The sequence below is a fragment of the Megalops cyprinoides genome, chromosome 6, assembly GCF_013368585.1.
Source record: "Megalops cyprinoides isolate fMegCyp1 chromosome 6, fMegCyp1.pri, whole genome shotgun sequence".
NCBI classification, from domain to species: Eukaryota; Metazoa; Chordata; class Actinopteri; order Elopiformes; family Megalopidae; genus Megalops; species Megalops cyprinoides.
This window is the reverse complement of record NC_050588.1, coordinates 12,990,032-13,009,810: the sequence shown is the minus strand read 5'-3', so window position 1 is coordinate 13,009,810 and position 19,779 is coordinate 12,990,032. Positions and strand designations below refer to the sequence as shown.

General features: G+C 45.3%; 1 protein-coding gene across 21 annotated transcripts in view; it reads left to right on the top strand.

Annotated features, from left to right (window-relative positions):
• nfasca (neurofascin homolog (chicken) a) overlaps window positions 1-19,779 on the top strand; it is a 90,265-nt gene that overhangs the window by 58,630 nt on the left and 11,856 nt on the right. For 10 of the 21 annotated variants that reach the window (XM_036531279.1, XM_036531289.1, XM_036531281.1 and 7 more), the window contains 15 exons: window positions 175-299; window positions 855-899; window positions 1,553-1,654; window positions 2,785-2,982; window positions 3,205-3,275; window positions 3,632-3,854; window positions 4,072-4,187; window positions 4,800-5,010; window positions 5,497-5,616; window positions 6,115-6,288; window positions 7,925-7,942; window positions 11,440-11,604; window positions 13,699-13,821; window positions 17,734-17,883; window positions 19,314-19,445. In XM_036531279.1, coding sequence (XP_036387172.1) covers window positions 175-299; window positions 855-899; window positions 1,553-1,654; window positions 2,785-2,982; window positions 3,205-3,275; window positions 3,632-3,854; window positions 4,072-4,187; window positions 4,800-5,010; window positions 5,497-5,616; window positions 6,115-6,288; window positions 7,925-7,942; window positions 11,440-11,604; window positions 13,699-13,821; window positions 17,734-17,883; window positions 19,314-19,445 — 1,973 coding nt within the window. The remainder of the gene's footprint in view (window positions 1-174; window positions 300-854; window positions 900-1,552; window positions 1,655-2,784; window positions 2,983-3,204; window positions 3,276-3,631; window positions 3,855-4,071; window positions 4,188-4,799; window positions 5,011-5,496; window positions 5,617-6,114; window positions 6,289-7,924; window positions 7,943-11,439; window positions 11,605-13,698; window positions 13,822-17,733; window positions 17,884-19,313; window positions 19,446-19,779) is intronic. The other 11 variants (XM_036531299.1, XM_036531288.1, XM_036531286.1 and 8 more) reach the window with 6 other exon arrangements.

The following is a 19,779-nucleotide window of genomic DNA, read 5'->3' as shown; positions in this document are numbered from 1 at the left end:
AGTTATAGCACACAGGCTCACCCCCACATACAACCCGTGGCTTCTAAAATCTCTCCTCGAAGACCTAGCCTTCAGAGTATTCCTAATTCTACCTTATTCTCTGTGATTTGCATCATGGTACTTTTTCAGTCCCCCAGTCTCACCATTTCCCTCCTTTTCCTGTCTGGTGTGCAGGTTGAAGAAGGACAAGGACTCCCTGTCCATTCCAAATGTCCACGAAGGGGATGAGGGGACATACACCTGTACTGTCAAGACCGAGCTGGATGAGGACTCAGCCTCTGCCCGGCTCACTGTGTTGGGTATGGGCACACTCACAAGTGTACACACACAGTCACACTCTCATACGGACAGCAAACACACACACACATGCATGTATGTGTGCACACATACACATACATACACACTAAGGTTTTGCTCCCCACACACTGCCCTCTGCTCTTCACCATCTACACAGTCTGACTGGGACACAGCAGTAACCTTGTGATTGTTGTAGCCAATCAGCATTGACTTTTCTTACATGGTTTTAAGTGTTTAACCTTTTCATTTTTGAGTCTCAGTCTTGTTACAAAAATCCCTGTTATATCAATTAACACTGTGAAACAGTGCTATTGTACCAGTAATGTTTCTTTCTAACTACAAACTGTAGTATGTTGTGTCATGTTTAAATATTTATAATATTCTTCTACTATAACTACTTCTACTAATATTTATAGTGAATTATTTTGCCACAAGAAATTATATAGCGCTTGTTTTGGGAAAATTGTGTGAGGTAAAAGTGATGTCTGACTAATATGGTTTAGCCACACTGTACTAATGACCACACTAACCTTTGACCTTTAACCTTTACCTCGCAGAGGATGAAAGCCTGTCTCCTTCAAATCGTAGTGCCATGCATGCAGGTAACATTCATGGCCTTTTATCCGACTGTGCTGCATCTTTCCTTGTGATAAGAATGATAGTAGTATTTTTGTATTTATATATATATATACATTTATACTTTTCACTGAAGGATATGTGAGCACAACAAATTTTGTTGGAACCAATTTCATCCACCACCACTATACCTACAACTGCGCATTATCTGGAAAGTAGGCTGTATCATATGTCCAGGTAAAATAAGAGGATGATGAGGTAACAGGATTTAGAGTAAATTTGGGTAATTGTCTAGTACACTGGGGTGAAACCAGCGCTTAACATAGCACACCTTCAATGACCACAGGGAGCCAGGTCATCAGTGTAGTGTTCCATTGGGTCAGCGCCTCCTACAGCTGGGCTTTGTCAGCTCTCTACAGCTATCTTTTTAGAATAAACCCTCCTTGCCAGATAGAGCCAGAACATAAGTGTGTTCACAGGTAATATGTCATGTTTAAGGTACAGTAATTTTAATATCTGAAGTTCTGAATAGCAAATAAACATTCAAAAATGTGCTCCATAGGAACAGTTTATAGAACAAATGTGAAAGAAAGTAAGTTTTAGAGGGTAGTGGCTATTCATTTGGAGTGGTCTCTGAGAGCAACATGGTGAGTTTACAGCCCTGCCCTACCCCCTGCAGACCGCCCGGACCCCCCAATGGACCTGGAATTATCGGACCTGGCAGAACGAAGCCTCAGACTCACCTGGATCCCTGGAGATGACAACCACAGCCCCATCAGACGTAAAGCTCCCCCGTCCCCACCTCTTTATTATACACACTGCATAGCACCTCCCCTCACAGAAAGCTCCTCCCTCTTTTCTTAAACTGTAGTCCCTCCAGTCACATACAGCCTCACCCTCTTACACTCGTCACATAGACCCTCTCCTCACACAAATCCCCTTTCTCTTCTCTTACACTCATCACGTAAGTCTCTCCTCCCTCACAAAGTCCCTCCCCTTTATTTTGCCCTCATGGTTTAACCGCTCCCTTCCTCCTCCCTTTCATTTCTTATCTTTCCTTCTTTATCTTTATTCATTTGCTTGACATATGACCTTGTTGTGCCATGACCTTATCCAGGATGAACTACATTTTTTATTTTTTATGTATTATCCAGCTATTAGGCTGAATTATGAGATTGCGCCGCCTGTAACTTTTAGGTTGCAAATCCAAATCCTTAAGCCCTGCACGTCCCTTATTAATTTCAATTGAATTTACATCCCTGTCCATCATTCACTCACCCAGTGGGTCAGATGATGCCCTAGATTGTCAGATTGACAGCTTCAAACCTGCTGTAGCTGTTCTGTCCTGTTCAATATAGCCTGTCACCACCATTCCACACAAGCCGTCTGTGTGCCTCAAAGCTCTCCTACCAGCCAAGTCATAGGCCAGAGCCTTTTCTGGTCATTCAGCTCTAATTGCTCATGACTGAATCTGATTCTGTTTGATTCGCCTCTCAGCAGTGCAGGCTCAACCCTATTCCCAGGGAGCCACACCACTTCCTGGCACGTTTCTAAGCAGCACCAGACACTGCTTTAACGGAGGGGGGGCGGGGGATCAGGTCTCTAATAACTCAAACTGAGTTAAAGGGTTTGAGGGCCAAAAGCTGTTCTCTAAAATAGTGTCAGCCATTTTAACATGTGAGTTTAATTTAATTGGAGCTTGACATTCAGGATTACTTTTTTGGGAGAACCTCATTATATATAAATATACACTATATTTGGATGCACTGACTGCAGACCAAATCAACCGGCCTTCATATATCCAAACCCACACTTAAATGTGACATAGTGACCGGTGAGGCATGAGCATGTGTGGCTGGCTGGCTGCGGCACACACGTAGCTATACCCCCTTCACTTCTCTGCCCTCCCAGAGTTCCTAATCCAGTACGAGGAAAATCACTGGGATCCAGGCAAGTGGCAGAACCTAACCAGCTGCCCCGGGAACCTCAACACCATCATCCTGGAACTGTCCCCTTTCATCAACTACCAGTTCCGGGTCATCGCCATCAATGACATCGGCCCCAGCGAGCCCAGCCTCCCGTCGCCACGGTACCGGACCAGTGGGGCTCGTAAGTCACACCGCTGAGAAAGAGAGAGGGCACTGGTGTAGATAGTATACGCTAAGCTACACAGAAGTTTACTCTACCATTTCAGTAATCAAGCCATTTGTCCTGCAACAGCTTAGGTTTTATGACTGAACCCGTGACTGGGAGAGGTATTCCAGTGAAATTAGATTGAAAGTAGACAAGTGCAACTGCTAGCCCATCATGCCAGTGTGCCATGTGTTTCAGCGCCCGATGCCATTCCCGGGAACATCCAAGGAATGGGCACCAAGAAGACCAATATGGAGGTCACCTGGAAGGTAGGAGAGGGGGTTAGTTACCCAGCCTAGGTGCTAATGCAGTGTGGGTAATAACCACAGGTTATCACACCACCAAGTGGGCAGTTAGTGAAGGCACTCAGAGTACTCAGTAGCCCAAAACATCTGTGATGTACATTAGAATTTATTTCAACTCATTATTACTCAAATTCATTTTGGATCATGAATTAGGGATTAGACCATTGATCAATGGTAAACTGAGTATCACTGTTAAGGCAGTCCAATTTTGCTGCAGACAATTTGTCATGTGAGGCATTTAAGGGGAAAATGATTACCTGAACCCACTGGTGCTGAAAGTGTCATCTCCCGATGTTTCAGTGATGTGTGTTTGTTAACAGCCCTTGCCAGACAAAGAGGGGAACGGGCCTAACCTGCGCTACGTGGTGTGGTGGAGACGCCAGGACACAGCAGATGAATGGAAGAACATCACCACCAAGGAGGCGAAGCACGTCGTCCACAACACTGACACCTACACGCCCTACGAGATCAAGGTCCAGGCCATCAATGACTTTGGACGGGGCCCAGAGTCACACGTGGTCATTGGACACTCCGGGGAAGACCGTGGGTGCCACCACATCTGTTCTCACATGCATATACACACACACACACACACACACACACACACACACACACACACACACATACATTCATGCACAATCAGTTCTGGATGTCCTTAGTCAAATAAGTAACCTAATCCTGTCACTTCAGTAGCAAGTGAATGGGACTCAGGTGATTTGAATCACATACGAAGAGTAATACATGCTTTGGGTTTTCCTAGGTCCCACAGAGGCTCCCACCAACCTGCAGGTGTCCAAGGTTGACAGCACCAAGGTGAACGTGCATTGGAACCCTGTGGATCCAAGCTCCATCATGGGTGAATTCAAGGAGTACAGGGTAAGGCTACCGGACTCAAACCCATACCACATTTTCCACTTCCATTTCCTGCTCAACTCAGATATGCGCATCAGAATTAGAAGAGTGCACAGCTGTGTCCTTCCTGATTCATGTTTGGCACAGGCAGAAGCGCACTGTGGAGAAGAAGCTGGGTTTTGTCAGGCTGCCAGAGAGAGTTTACATAGTCCTTGCCACAAAAGTTTGAAATTGCAAGTTTCCACTTAGAGTTTAGAGGTGGCCTGACCTTAACTTTCAGTAGCGCTTTTTTTTTTGGTTTGAAAACCCAGCCAGATGTAACACACACATTTTATATAGCTGACAACAATGGAAAAAAAAGTGTCTTTATATACATCAGTGAAATAAAGAACAAAGAGATGGTTATATGTCACCCTGCTGCACAAGTTCAGCTGGGGCTGGAGTGTGGTAATGTGTAGTAAGGAGCATGTTTTGTGACCCAAAGACAGGTGGTTTGATTTCATGAAGAAGCATTGGTTAAGAGCATCTTCTAAGCAAGCGTGATGTAATTTAATGTAATAGTGGCTGAGTGTGGAGTGGGACAGCTGGTTTTTCGCAACAGTGACCCAGTGAGTGCTGGCTCTCTCTGTCCCCCAGGCCTACTACTGGAGGGAGAGCAGCCTGCTAAAGGGCCTGAGTGTGAACCAGGAGAAGAAGACCAAGGGCTTCTACGTCACCTCCGACGAGCCCACGGGCATCCTGACAGGCCTCATCCCTTACAGCAACTACAAGATGTACATGGTGGTGGCTAACAAACAGTATGAGGGGCCGCAAAGCAACACTGTCAAGTTCCAGACCAAGGAGGGAGGTACGAGCAGAAATGCAGGGGTCCCCCAGGGGGTTGTCCCCCAGTTTCGCAGGGGTGACTGGGCTTGTGACCAGAATGCTTCAGTTTTAAGTCTGGTTTAGGACGTTATTGAGCAAACTGATTTAGCTGAATTACTTTGCTGAATATCCATCAGTGTAAATTCATAATATCTGAAAGGTACAGACAGTTAGTCCCTACTGGTTATCTGCTGTATTTGTTGGAAATATGATGTAAATTGTATTTACTGCTGATATGATTTAATCCATATGAGATGAAATTTAACTACAAAATGGAACGTTTTAGCCAAGATCATGCTGATATTACATGCTAATAAATAAGCACACAGTTGGTCATGTCTGCATACCATCTGAGACTCAGATGCAAGGTATGTATTGTTGCGTATCCTCACTGTTGCAATTCATCGGAAAGGTAGTTGCATTGTCAGGGTCAGGGGCAAATGCGCTCTCCTGTGTCTCCACCCTGTAGTGCCGGCCGCTCCCAAGTTCTTCAAGATCGTGCAGAGGTACCCAGACGTCTACCTGGAGTGGGACAAGCCCCTGGAGCCCAATGGTATCCTTATTGGATACATGTTGAAGTACCAGACAGGTGGGCTGCCATTTATCAGGGCTGTCAATACATTGCCCAATAAAGCTGCATAATCTGTAGATTTGGGACTGGTCAAATACCTTGAACCAAGAATGGGATAACTCCACTCTTTAAGGGATACAGGATGTAATTCTTTGCTTCTCTGTTAATTGTTTAAAGTGAAGTCATTATCTGGACAGGGAGTGGCATCGCCTGTTGTATCAGGCAAATTGAAATGCAACTATTAAAATCTGCTGGAATCTGTCATTTGAGGACTTGATTGTCCAATCCCAGATATTGAGACATAATCGCTTTAATCAAAGTAAGGCATGAAACCATTAAGAGCCATAGAGATGAAAATGGTTTGGAGCGTATCGCGGAAGGGATGGTTGGAGCTGACATGCAAAGCTAGTGTGAAAGTACTCTGAAACTTAGTACTCTGGACTTCATCTCTAATAAACAGCACTGCACGCCTTCACATTTTCCTGTTGAGCTCACCCCCTGTTATCTTCTCCTCAGTCAATGGGACGCGACTGGGACGGATGCACATGGAGAACTTCCTCCCCAATGTGACGGACTTCTCGCTGCGTCTGCCCGACCGCTACACTCACTACAAGTTTTTCCTGGCCGCCCGCACACAGGTGGGCGCCGGCGAGGTGTACGCCGAGGAGTCTCCACACTTCACCAACGAAGGTGAGGTCTCGCCAGCGCACTCCGCTCTGGTGACCCCCCCCCCCCCCCCCCCCAGCCACCCCCCATCCTGACAGAAGAGGGGACTCCCCTTCTGCTGATCCCTTGATCTCTCAAAAACCTCAGGAAGCTGTAGGGTCAATGTCTATTCCAAAGAAATCATAGTGTAGAGTGTAAAGGTACACAAAGAAGAAATGCAGTCTGCTGCAAGTCACACATATTGAACAACTCAGTGTATATTGTGTTGTCATCAGGCAGTAATATGTAGCCAGTCTGCGGGTAGAATGTAGAAAGGAGTAGAAAGTATAAGAGGTACATTTTCTGCAGGTCTACGTTAATGTAGTAACATATTGATTAAAGATGTTTTCATGGATAACACATGACTTTGTATAAGGATTGACAGTAGGATGTGAAGAATGTGGTAGTGCTGACAAAAGATGGCTGAAGAGTTGGGAGAATGTTATGACTTACCTGGTTACTGAGGACACAGTGTGTGTACCAGCAAGTGGTATGCAAGCATTCTAAATGTGGGATTTATTATGGCATGAATGTGACTCACTCTGTCTCTGCATCGCAGTTCAACCCCTTAGCATGCTGCTTGAAAGGCCTGTTACCTGTTGTATTCATAAGGCTGGGAGCCATTTAGAATTTGATTCTCCTGTAAGAACAGCCAATGATCAGCAAAAAAAGCAGCTCAATGCTAGCCAAGCCAATGGCTGTTAAACCTTTTTTTCTTAAGAGCAATGCTAAGATAAATTTTGGAATCAAAGACAATACTGTATTTTTGTTTACTACCTACATCTAAAATTTGTAAAGCCAGCTTTATGATAATTTTAGTTACAGCTGACTCAAAGCAATGAAGAATGTTTGATCTCTCCATGCATCAGTTCAAAAGCTATTTCGTAACAAAAAGTAACACGGCAGAAAATATGCTGGCATTTTATGCACTGATGCATCAAACTATTAGACGTATTTACACCATATTGAAATGCAGAATTACTGTGGCTAATATTGTGGAACCTTGTCCATTCATATTCTGCGGTAGTCTTACACGTTCTGCTTGTTATTTTATTGACAAAGCGAATGGCACGTCAGTGGCCTGGGTTTATGGAGTGGGAAGTGTGAATTCCCTTCCTAAATGTGGCTAAAGGGGAGTCTTGTGGCAATCCGAAATGTTGAGTTGACAATGATTGAAAAGGCTGTCACTGAAAGCTTCCTTGTTCCCAGCTTAAGGTCCGTGTAAACAGAGGCATCTTTGTCACAGCTGGGAGCGCTGAAAGCGGCTTTCAGGAGAGGGTGACTTTATCTCCGGGCAAGCGCTGTCCTCAGCCCCGAAATGGATAGAAAGTCAACACACTGTTTGGATTGTTGCTGTTAGCAGCCGGAGGGGAGGGAACAGTATCCATGTACAGAGGATGCAAAAGGATAGAATATCATTACCATGGTTTCGCCGTGTCCTTTGTCTGCTGTGTCTCTCTAAGTGTGAGAAGATTTAAATTTTTTTTCTCTTTCCTGTGGTTATCCCCATCTGTTTTTAACTCTGTCTCTCTCTCTCTCAGCCCCTCCGTCTCTCGTTTTTCTCAACTTACTCTCTCCTGTCTCCCCCCTCCTTGCCCTCCCTCTCTCCTGGTGCTGACAGAAGACTTTGCCAGCACAGGTACTGTCCTCACAGGAGCTGGTAATGGGACAGGGGCAGCCTGTCCGTCTGTCCCTCAGCAGGGCAGTTGGGTACCTGTGAGAAGCTCACCTTTTGTAGAGGGCTCATGCTCTACAGTTCATTTTTTGTATTATTCCCCCTACAGAGAGCAATGCTACAGGCCCACACACTCTTGATGCTACAGAGACATACCATGGAAGTGTAAATCAGGGGGGTTAATGTTTCATATTTCATGTTCTCTGTGAGGGTCTGGTACCATCTGTAATAGGTGATATCCATAACTGGAAAACTGAAAAAATAAGGTGTTCTGTCTATGAAATGTCTGTGACCTCAACCCCTCATGAATATTCATAACCAGATAAAGTACTTCAAAATTTACCAAAAGATAAGAGGTAGAATGTAGCAAGGATGTTATATGGGAACAGCATTTAAAAACGAGCCATTTAGTTCTATAATCAATAGCTTAACTAAGTGTCTGTAGTTGGGAAATGTGTTAGATAAAATATTTGGTCTCCCTTAGTGTGATTTATGTAAAACCTGTTACTGAGGTAATATTGTAGAATGGATGGTTTTCAGATCATTTGAAAATTATTGCTTTTTATTGCTCTCTGGTAGGGGGACTGACTGAAACCAACCAAGGCTGAGTGTGTGGCCCAGCTGCACTGTCTGTTTAACAGATCCCTTTTCCTGTGTCTGTCTGTCTGTGTCTATATGTCTGTACGTGCCATCACGGGTGGAGTAAACCCTTCCACATCTGTCACAGAGGCATTTTTAAGTAATTACTGTAGTTATAGTTATAGTAATGAGTCAACAACTGGACAATTGTTAATACAATGCTGATTGATAATCCTGAAGCTGATTTAACTGCCTCTCCATCATTATATTGATTCATGACAGAGCATTACAGTAATTATACAGAAATATACAGTGATTATACCGTTTGCTCAAAGAATGTACGAAAATCTTTTCAAATGTCTGAGAATAACTGGGATTTTAAGTCATTATGGAAAGTTGTAAATGCTGACCATGAATACTCATATCATGTGCCAGTATCAGCAGAGATTGTTAAGAGCTGTACAGATAATGCAGAAAAACATAAAATATGGAATAGGTATGTGCAACTTTATTTACAGAGTTTGTGGACACTAACACTGATTTCCTTAAGGACCTGTTTTCTGTCTGATGTTGGAAACAGCAGAGTTTAGAGAGGTGTACCATATGGTTTACCCATCCCTCCATCCAGACTTCTCTGCGATACGGCTCTTTCAGCCCTTCAAACCTCCAACCCCTGACGGCACTTCTCCACTTCCTTCTTACTTCCTGTGGCTTGCCCATTTCTGGCCACTCAAAGCATGCACTTCCACTTTGCTAGGATAACATCATTCTTCTCCGCACGCAATGTAATGAAATAGGCACTGCATTACCACGGAGAGGTCCTGGCCTGACCACCTACGGTTTCTCTCTGGTGACTGGCTTTGCATGGTCTACTCTCAGCAAAGAGTCAGGAATAATGCAGAGAGTGTGTGTGTGTGTGTGTGTGTGTGTGTGTGTGTGTGTGTGTGTGTGTGTGTGTGTGTGCGTGTGCGTGTGCGTGTGCCTCCCACATTCGAAAGTCCTGTAGCAAGTATCTACCAGCAGTGTACAATGTACAGTGATTGTGACTATATATAGCTGCTATTAAGCTTACATCACTGTAGTTGGGGTGGGCAGGACTTTTGCTGGCCTTTGGGTGAAAGGCTGAAAGTGTGTAGGCCACGCAGTCAGAGGTGGAGACAGGGATCAGAGGTACACCCATGGCCCTCCTTCTGGAGGCGGGGTCTGAACAGCTAAGCTGTCATATCTGGTGGCCCAAGAGCCCAGAGTCTTCCATTGCATGTCAGCCGCATTCACTCCGGCCTGGGCAGAGGAATGAGGCCACGAGAAATCACGCTGCGGTTGATTTCCTCCATTCCTCGGTTTCGCCATCCCGTCCCGCGCCTCTGAAGCAGGCGCGTCACGCTGCACGCCCGCTTTCGCCACACCCGCTGTCACGCTTGCGCTTCCGGTCCCGAGCCGTCGCTTTGTCCCCAGGCGCCGAGCCTGCTTGCCCTGTGGCAAACGCTCGGATAGCAGGGAGAGAAAGGTAAGGGTGCTCTAAGCTCTTGGCTGCCGAAACTTGCACAGAGGCTTTCTGAGATGTTCTGCAGGGCACTGCGAATGATTCTGCCACCCGCGTCAAGCCGCCCTGAGTTCACAAGCAAGACCTAGACAGACAGGGTCCGGGCGCTTCTCGACGTGAGAAGAGCTGTCGTGTCACGAGGCTCTCAGGCAGCAGGCTTGCACAGCAGTTCCATTTCCAGGCACCAGACTTGTCTCACACCCCCGCCCCCCCCCACCCAATCTCATTTTTCCCTCTGTGTCTGAGGGGCAGGACTGCTATTGCACGGCATGCCGCACCAACCCCGTCAGCGGCTTCCTCTCTCTCTTGCCTCTCGCTTCCTGCAGATGAATGGGCAAACAGCAGCCTGCATGGCATGGGGAGGAGGTGTTTGCAGGGAGAGAAGGAACTCATGCATGTCAGGATGGGGGGGAATCTAGGGTACTTCCAGCGTGAAGCCAAGGTGGGATCTACAATGTGGAAACACGTTTCTTGTGGGTTCCACGAATCCTGTATTCCTGAAGCCCAGTATCTGCTGCATGGTAACAGTTCAGGTTGCTGAGGATCATTCTCAAGCTTATCCGAGCCATCATATACCAGAAGTCAGTCTATGAATCTATGGATTTCCCAGAACTGCCAATGCTTTACCACTGCGCTGTGAATATGGGCATCTTTTTCTGAACAAAACTTGATGCTCCTGCAGCTATAGTCAGTTTTCACCACTTGGGGGCAGTGACACACAACGTTGAAAGGCAACTTCCATGTTTAAGCACAGCCTGAAAAAGCATAATTGTAGTTCACCAAATTTGACTTATTGAATTAATTGAATGTATTACAGTGCCATATATGAAATTAATGTATTTTTAGGCCTGTAATATGAAGATGTGTTGATAATGTAATCATATAATGTATAAAATAATATATATTATCATGAATATGTATTGTTGAACAAATGTTATCATATAGTTATGTACATAATAAAATTATAGCAAATCTCATAAAAATGTAGGAAAATTACATTATATGATAAGTAAGGTATGATATTATTGCATTTTTCAATTGCCTTTTTACATCTAAAAGCGTAGGTGTTCACTTATGGATGTCACAAAAAGTATCTATGAAAAAGGTGCATTTTAGTTTATTCTTTCTGTACATGATTTTAAAATATTTGACATATATACAAAAATATATGAATTATCCCATGAGTCCATCATGCATGTGCAGTGCCAGTAGTTGTGGGAATTCCATCTAGTCATTGAATTGTTGCTGCTGTCGATGTCCCTGGTGGTATGTACATGTTTTTTTCTCCCCTGTGTTCCTTGTTAACTTTATTTTTTCTCTCCCCTCCCATCTCCTGTAGTGGTTCCCACAGATGTTTTGGTGCCCACAACTGTTCCTACCACTCCCTCTACCACTTCAACAACTAGTACTACAACCACGAGTACCACCACTACCACTACTACCACCAATACTACTACCACTACCGCTGCTACCTTTGTCACAACCAAGCGTGCGGATGTACTGGGTACATAATCCCCTCACTCTCACCATAGGCCGGTGTTGTGTTGACCACGTCCCTCTGTATGCCTACATGATGCACTGAGATAGAAGTGACGTCCACAGCTTACCCAGTAGCTGTGGTGACTTTCATGTGCAAGAGTCGAACATTCCTCTTCGGTTGATTTTGAAATGGCGTGATCAATGATAACAAAATTTGTCACCAGTAGCAGTTGATAACGCACCTCTACCTCTAGATTAGGGGCTAACAAAGCTTGATTATCAAAGGGGTCGATTGTAACCTCAAAGGGTGTTGTCACAGACCCACCTCTTCTGCACACCCCATCCCACCCCACACACACAGTCACATATTATTATCATTCATTACTTTGGGTAAATATATAGTGTAAACCTTGCCTAATGAATACTGGAATACCTGAAATACTGAGATGAGCTGACTTAATGGTGCCTCAAATCTTCTCAGATTAATTTTGAGATTCAAGTTGGCATGTTTTGTGTGCGTCAGATTTTCAGTCCTAACCAAAAGAAGCATAGAGCAGCCAAAGATAATGCTCTTTGCCCAAGGAAATGAGGAATTATCATGAATGATGGAGCGGTTCCTACTTCAAAGTGTTGGCAGTGCAACTGTGCGACTACTACATGAGTGAGAAATTTTCCTCTGCAAAACTTCTGGAACTTGGCCCCCCTCACCAAAACGTTGGTTGTCCCTCTTCTAGGTGACGTCCATGTTGGATGTTAAATCTGCTGCGTCTCAACGTGCATATGGGGGCATGGGAGGATGTGGTTCTGGTGTAGTTGGGTGAATGTTAGATAGAGAGGACTTTCTGGAGCCACTACCTCAGCCACAATATCTCATCTCATTTTACGTGTACAGCGGGCTGCAGGAGGCAATCCTCCACTCTGTCATCTTCTCAGAACGCATCAGACCACAAAGCCACGCCCCACTTTTGTGCCACCTGCAAGAGCAGGGGAGGTCCTGAGGTGTCGTAGACTGCTTGTCAAAGCAGCAACAAAAGCCTCAGTGCAGCCAGCTTTTGTGAGCACCAGCGCAGCAGCCTAAGAAATTAGTCTGCCGTAAAAGCCTGTGAGGGAAAAGAAGACAAATTCTCTCTTAATTGTTTGTGACTGGCTATGTGTTGGTCTGTGCTGTGTTATGACCGTAGACCACAAGGTATGCCTAGGACATTATGTTTCAACACCAAAATAGCCAGCTGCAATCTACTAACAGTGCAGTACAAGATTTTGAACTTTTAAAAAATACTTAATATGACATCATTTAACATATTATACAAACTTAGGTGAATGTGGTACATTTCTATGCAGCTGAACATAATCTCAACCTTTACTTTGTATTTGTATTAACAAGAAAAAAACCTTGAAGTGAGGAATCTTGTTTTCAAGGGGGTCCTTAAAAGCCAATTTAAACATAATACAGTAGGAAAAAAGGCTAACAATACAAACCCATAAATATATTACCAACTCTGAAGACTAAAGAGAGAGAGAGAAAATACACATACACACACAAGTTGGGATGATCTCATTTGGGTAAAACTTCAGGATTGGCTCTGAACCATAATTTTCGTGTTTCAAAAGGTCGTTTTTACTAAGTCTGTACCTCTGACTTATCATCGTGATAATGAAAGCTTGCACCGTGTGTGTCTGCCCCCAGAGAACTCAGGCCAACTGTGGGGTAATCTAAAATCATGGCTTCAATTAGCTGTGTCCTTGAAGGGTGCAGTCAGGTGTTGGTCTTACAAATTCAAAAGAAAGCTGGCGGTTTTACTCCTTTGATCAAAAGTAAGCCCCTTTCAGCTTTATAATGTGGCTTTCAAGCGTGGAAAAGGGCAGAGAATTGATCTCCCATGGATGCCATATCAATACATTGTTCCATGAAGAGCAGGCAATTAGGATATAGAGAGAACCATTGTCCCAAATTAAAAATAAAAACCGACATCTCAGTTGGTGTGTGCCAGCTCCTGTAAGTCTGACCATGGATGTTCTTTGCAGCATATTTGAATTGGTTGCTTGTGTCTGTCTGTTATGCGTGTCCTGCTTTCCCTGATGGCCGTGTTAATTTCCCTCTCCAATGTGTTCTGTGTAGCGGCTCGCGGACGAGAGATCTGGAATCTGACGGTCGAGCCTAACAGTGACTATGCTAACATCAGCTGGAAGCACAACTTCCCTGTCGACAGCAGCGAGTTTGTGCTAGAGTACACTCTGGAAAGTAAGAAAGCAACATGATAGTCCTATGGAAAAGGGGGAGGGGTTGGAGCAGGTACCGTGGGAAGGGCTTTAAAAGGGAACTTCACACCCTAAGGCAGTGTTTCTCATTTCTCAAATGGAGATCCGCATTGAAAGAGAAATTGGCCAAGATCATTATGTGTGCATTAACAAATAAACAGCCAACTCATTTGTAACATGTTCTAACAGCAATCACTGGTCATTTGGTTATTTAAAAATGTGGTCTGTTTCTTGCAAGTGTGAAAATTTATGGTTAATGCATAGAAATATCCTGTTACACAGTTAGTGGCCACATTTGTGCTTTTAATTCCCTTACAATATTTTATGTATTTATGCTTATTTGTAGTCATAATTTTGGTTCGATCTCAAAAGTATCTTGGACCCAAAAGTGAATTATGACACATACTTTGAGAACCACTGTCCTAAGGAGCCAAAATGGGAAATCAAATACCTCATTCCCATTACATAATCCCAGATTCCAGGAACTGTATCCATTGACTCACTTCTAGTGATGTCAGTAAGCGGACATTATTCAGTAATTGTATGTTATTATTATTATTATTATTATTATTATTATTATTACATTCATCCAATTGGGCTGGACAGATCAGAGTTTACCTGAGAGGAATTACATCAACTGACTGTCACTTAGAACAGCATGTTATATAGCATTGCAGTTGAATTATTGATGTGTGGGCTTATTGAAGCACCATTTCTACTGCAGAGAATCCATGCTGTTTAAAGCCCCCCTACGACAGGCCTGTCAGGTCTGCTCAGTGAGTTTCAGAAACTCAGTCTCCCTACAGGAATGGGTCGATGGAGTTTTGTTTCCTCAACAGCCGTGAAAGTTCCCTTTAGATGGTGTGTTGACTTTCGAGAGGCAGAGAGAGAGAGAGAGAGAGTGAGAGCGCCATAAATAGAAGCAGATTTACAGAGTGAGAAGAAAAAAAAAGAGATGCTGGGTCGAGCCGTACATAAGCGGCACCAATTTGCCTACCACATGCCTTATTGAAACTCATTTGTACATTTTGCAGAGAAAGTGTCATTTTTTACATCCCAGCATGCTCTAAAATAAAAAGAAAAGAAGGGAATCATTGTATTTGAAGAATGGTTGACAGAATTTAGTTCACACTCTCTGCCCTCTAAGTTGATCCACTGTACTGCGTACATGCTGAGATAAATGTATGCATATTCATTAATATCCATCTGACCAGGGGGTGATTACGCTGCTCTAAGTCAAGCACATTTACTCAGTAAATTTTCAATTAAATTCTAAAAAAGGTGTTCAAAGATCAAAACAAGGAAAAGACTCATGCTTCATGTGTTTTTTTTCTGAAAGATACTAATAAACTCTCCCAAGACATGCTGTTTCAGATCTCATGTGTTTTCTGGCTGTATTTAGCCTAATAGCAAAGCACTTTGTCTTTAAATTGGGGTAAAGCAAGCGTTGCTTTTTTTTTCCCCCATTTCTTTTTTTCATTTCTTACACAACATTATTGGTTTGGGGACAGCTGAAATTAAGAAAGAATGTTGTGTAAGTAGTAAAAAAAAAAATTAAATATTTTGTCTTTCAAAGTTGAGGACAAAGTGTATTGCCGTTGTTTGAATCCTGTGCCTCTCATCCATGAAATCTGAGTCCGCTCATTGCCATTCAGCATGTTTGCTCCACCCACTCCTGCTTTTAGCCACTGCATCGTTTGTCAGGCTGCTATTTCTCTCAGGTGCACGGCTCTAAGTGATTTGTCATAACAGGCCTTTCAGGCCCCAGGAATGAGCACTCCTTGCTAAATAGACTGGCAGATTTGTTGGGCTCCTGCGGTTTTGTGGACACCTTGTAACTGGAGGCGCTGCAGATTGAGAGTGCTGTAGCAGAGGCTTGAAGGAGATTGGGAGGGGGGGGGGGGGGGGTTGTCTTATTTCTGTCACTCAAGGTCGTGTGTCAGAAATGCACTTTCGCTGGCTGGAGATAGATAGATGCTTGCCTGACTGCCAGGCTCGGTGATGTAATCGGCAGACACAGTCAGAAGCTAGACATGCCCCAAAGCAGCTTCTGGAGATCTGCAGTCCTCCCAACTACATGTTTCCTTTCCTGAATTGGGAAACTCAGAATAGCGTGTGTGCATTACCATTTAGATATAGCAGCTTGGAGTCACCCTGAAGTCAGCTACAAGGACTTAGACCTCCTCTACCCTCTGCCTTTAGATGCCCCTCCCACACACACACACACACACACACACACACACACACACACACACACACACTTGCTGTCACTCATGTGGGTAGATTTTGCCCCAAGGCACTGACCTTGAATCAGTTTCAGCCTTTTTCACAAAATGGCTGGGGTTAGAACTGGGGTTGAGTAGACTTATCCTGGATATGCTGTCAGAGACAGAAGGTACTGGGAGCTCTGCCAGCTCATTAGGTAACCCTCCTCTTACTGCCTGGCTGTCAGTCGCTCCTTCCTCTCAAGACCATCAGTTGCTCCTCTTCCCTGTGTATGAATTTCTCCTCCCTCCATTTCCTGCCAAAATGTCACTTGCTCCTCCCACCTTGAGCACCAGGCTATCAGTAGCTCCTCCCATCCTGCCCACCTATCAGATGCTGCATGCTGCATGAAGGTAGATGAGGCTGTGCACTCCAGGCAGGGCCACTCCCTGACTCTGCTTCCTGACAAGCTCATTACGGCTGTCACAGCACGCAACTTGTAGGACTTTTCTGACTGTAGCCTTATCTTACTGTTAGCACTGAGAGCGCACCCTAACATGCACAGATAAGGCGCATCTGTGGGATCTCTGCCTGTGTGTGTAGCATGAGGCGTCTGCTGTCCCTCGCGGGAGAGGACTCGGATTATTAGGAATGCAGCACCCTTCCGAAGCTCTCCCCAGCATCAGCTGGAGCAGAGAATTCCATTAGCTGAGACTGTGAGACATGTGAAATGATTCAGTGTTAACTGGCAGTGGCCTTTCTATCCCCCCCTGCTCAGAGAGGGGTATTTGTGTTGTGGTCAGAGCTGTATCAGAGCCCGCCCTTTGACCATGTGTTTTGTGGTGAGGTGCCTCTGGGCGGGTCGAGGGACTGCTTTTGCACAGCATGGTGCGTGATGACCTCACCACCCCGCACATCAACAGAACACCACACCATCATACCCACCGTCCGATGATGTGGTACTCTCATCGATGTCACAAAGGACATACTGCGTTCCGCCTGCGAGGAGGCGCTCTGTGTCCTGTCCCCCTTTGCACAAAGTGGATCGCCGCTTTAGGCAAAGGCTTTGTTGTATTTTTTCACTGAGATGAAAAGAGGTGTGCAGGTAATTGAGATATGGTGCGCCCCCCACCCCCCCCCCCCAACCTACCTCCTTAGAACTCTTGTTCCCTTTTAATGAGCACCATGCGATTCTCAGGAGGAAACGGCATACGACCGCAGAGCAGAACAGCTCAAACAGCTATGTGCATTGCCTCACAGCAACAGATCCCGCTGTTTTACGACTCCAGTGAGCCGAAATTTGCAACCCGGACGTGTTCGCACACCGCAGTTTCTGCATATGATACACCTGTTCCCAGAACTGTTTATTCTGTCCCCAGTAAACATGTCCTTTCTCTCCTGAGAATCATCCATGGTGATGGGGGTTCAGTCTGCTGTACTGATCAAAAAGAGGAACAAAACGATAACCTCCCACATCTGACTTCCCAGCAGCATTGCTCTGATTTTTCCCCTCATCTCGACACTTTGTCCCGACAATCAAGCAGGCCTACAGGGAGAGGCCGCGCCCCCGCAGTCTCAGTTGCCTGCTTTGGAAGTGAGCCGCGCGTTGTAGAAACTTCGGCAGGCCACGCCACCCCCCCCCGCCACACACCTTGATCGCCACCTCTCTTGTGTCTCCCCTCCCCCCAAGGTAACGGGACGATGAAAAGCATGACTTTCAAACAGCAGCCCCCCATAAAGCTACCGGGGCTGATTGAGGGGGCCAGGTACCGGCTGCGCGTGTACTCCCACGAGCACGACAGCATCAGCAGCAAATACGTCCACTTTGAGACTAGTGCAGGTGAGGCAGGCCGGGGCCGTGGCAGGGGCGGCTTAGCGGTAAGGTGAAGGCCCCGTAACCTAACGCTTTCTGGCTCGAACCCTAGGTGGGGTGCTGCTGTCCCCACTGCCACTGGGCAAGGCGCTTAACTGTAATTGCTGCAGAAAATAACCAAGCTGAATAAATCGATAACATGCAAACATTGTCAGCTGTGTAATGTGCTCTGAACATCTCTGCTCTGAAGATCTGCAAAGTAAATGTAATAAAATGTGTCTAATGCATGTTGGGGAGTTGGGCCAGGGGATGCAAGCTGTTGGTGGTGGGGGGGGTGGGTCCAACAGGCCCAATCTGTCCTACCTCCCTCACATGGTGGAACCTGTTCAGTGCACAGTTCAACTAACACTGTGACAACCGTGGGCCATTGTCGTCCACTGCTAGGAATGCCAATGGGTGTAAGTGAAGTAGCGATGAAGGTCACACCATGGTCTGTAGGTGTCCTTGTGTGCAGGGTATCTACCTGTGTATTTTAATGCAGGTTGACAGCTCTCATAACTTCATGCTCAAACCGTTTTGTTCTCTTCAGGTCTGTAACTTGGCTTTAAGTCCATGAGGATGTTTTTGATAAACAAGGCCCTTGAAAATCAGCACCTCTTTGGCACATTGGTTGCTGGGTTGGCAGTCCCTGTTTGACAGATGCCTGGGCTTGTAGGTTGATAACAGACAGATACACCTCCTCAAGTCTGGGTTCAGTGTTTTCAATTATCTTACATCCTGATTGCTTCGAAGAGGCAGCAATGCAGAAGTATTCAACAATGGGTTTCAAGCTCATGAATACCAAATGGTAATTTGATTAGCTGCCTGAAGGGACACAACTGAAAGCTTCATTCTCATCAGTGAGCAGGCTTAGAGCATGCTGTGGACTAACAGTGTCTCTAGTCTAATGTATAAACCTCTGTGAAATCATTCATCTGTGGATGTAGAAAATGTGATAATCTGTCATTTTACTTCAGAGCTTGAAGAATGCATATCAAAACAATACGGTAAAAAGCATCTTATCATGAGACTTGTGATGGAGGTGAAGCTGAAAATCACTTTCCAGACTGCAGGAAGGCCTGGAACTGGAAGGAAATGCATGTCATTTTCACTCTACTGTTCATTAAAGGAGCCACCATGGACCTGATGTCAAGAAAAATAATGTCTGTTTTTAAAATGCAGTGCTTTTGCAACGATTCCAAAGGTGTTCAAATGGCCTCACAGATGACTCATTTTCTTCTCCCTGTTTTTTCCTCTCTCTCTCCTTCTCTCCCTCTGTCCGACGTCGATCTTTTCTTTCCACGTGTTTGGCGCATGCGTGTATGTGTCTGTGCGAATGTGTGTGTGCGTATGTGTGTACGCCTGCACACGTGCGCGTACGTGTGTGTGCGTGTGCGTGCTGTGTTTGCGGTCCACAGCCTACAGTAAGGACCAGGTGGACATCGCCACGCAGGGCTGGTTCATCGGGCTGATGTGCGCCATCGCGCTGCTGGTCCTCATCCTGCTCATTGTCTGCTTCATCAAGAGGAGTCGAGGAGGGAAATACCCAGGTGAGGAAGCAGCGTCACTCAGACCCCTTCAGGGTCCTTCACCACACCCTGCGAGCCTCCGCGGCACCCTGAACACAGAGCCCTGTTTCCTGTGTCCTGACTGTGGGCCTTTACACTTCTCCTGTCTTGTTCCTTAAGCTCATTCAATTTCAGCTTCATTTTTGAAATAATATTATTAGTAAAGGCTAACATCTGAGTAAAGGTCAAAACGGTGTGCCAGGTTAAGTGTTTTGACTGTGTTTACACTAGAAGTGGCTCTCATCTCATCTCTCATCTCATCCTTTGGTTGTGCATTTTCAGTCCTATATGTACTGGTAGTATACGCTTAAGAGGA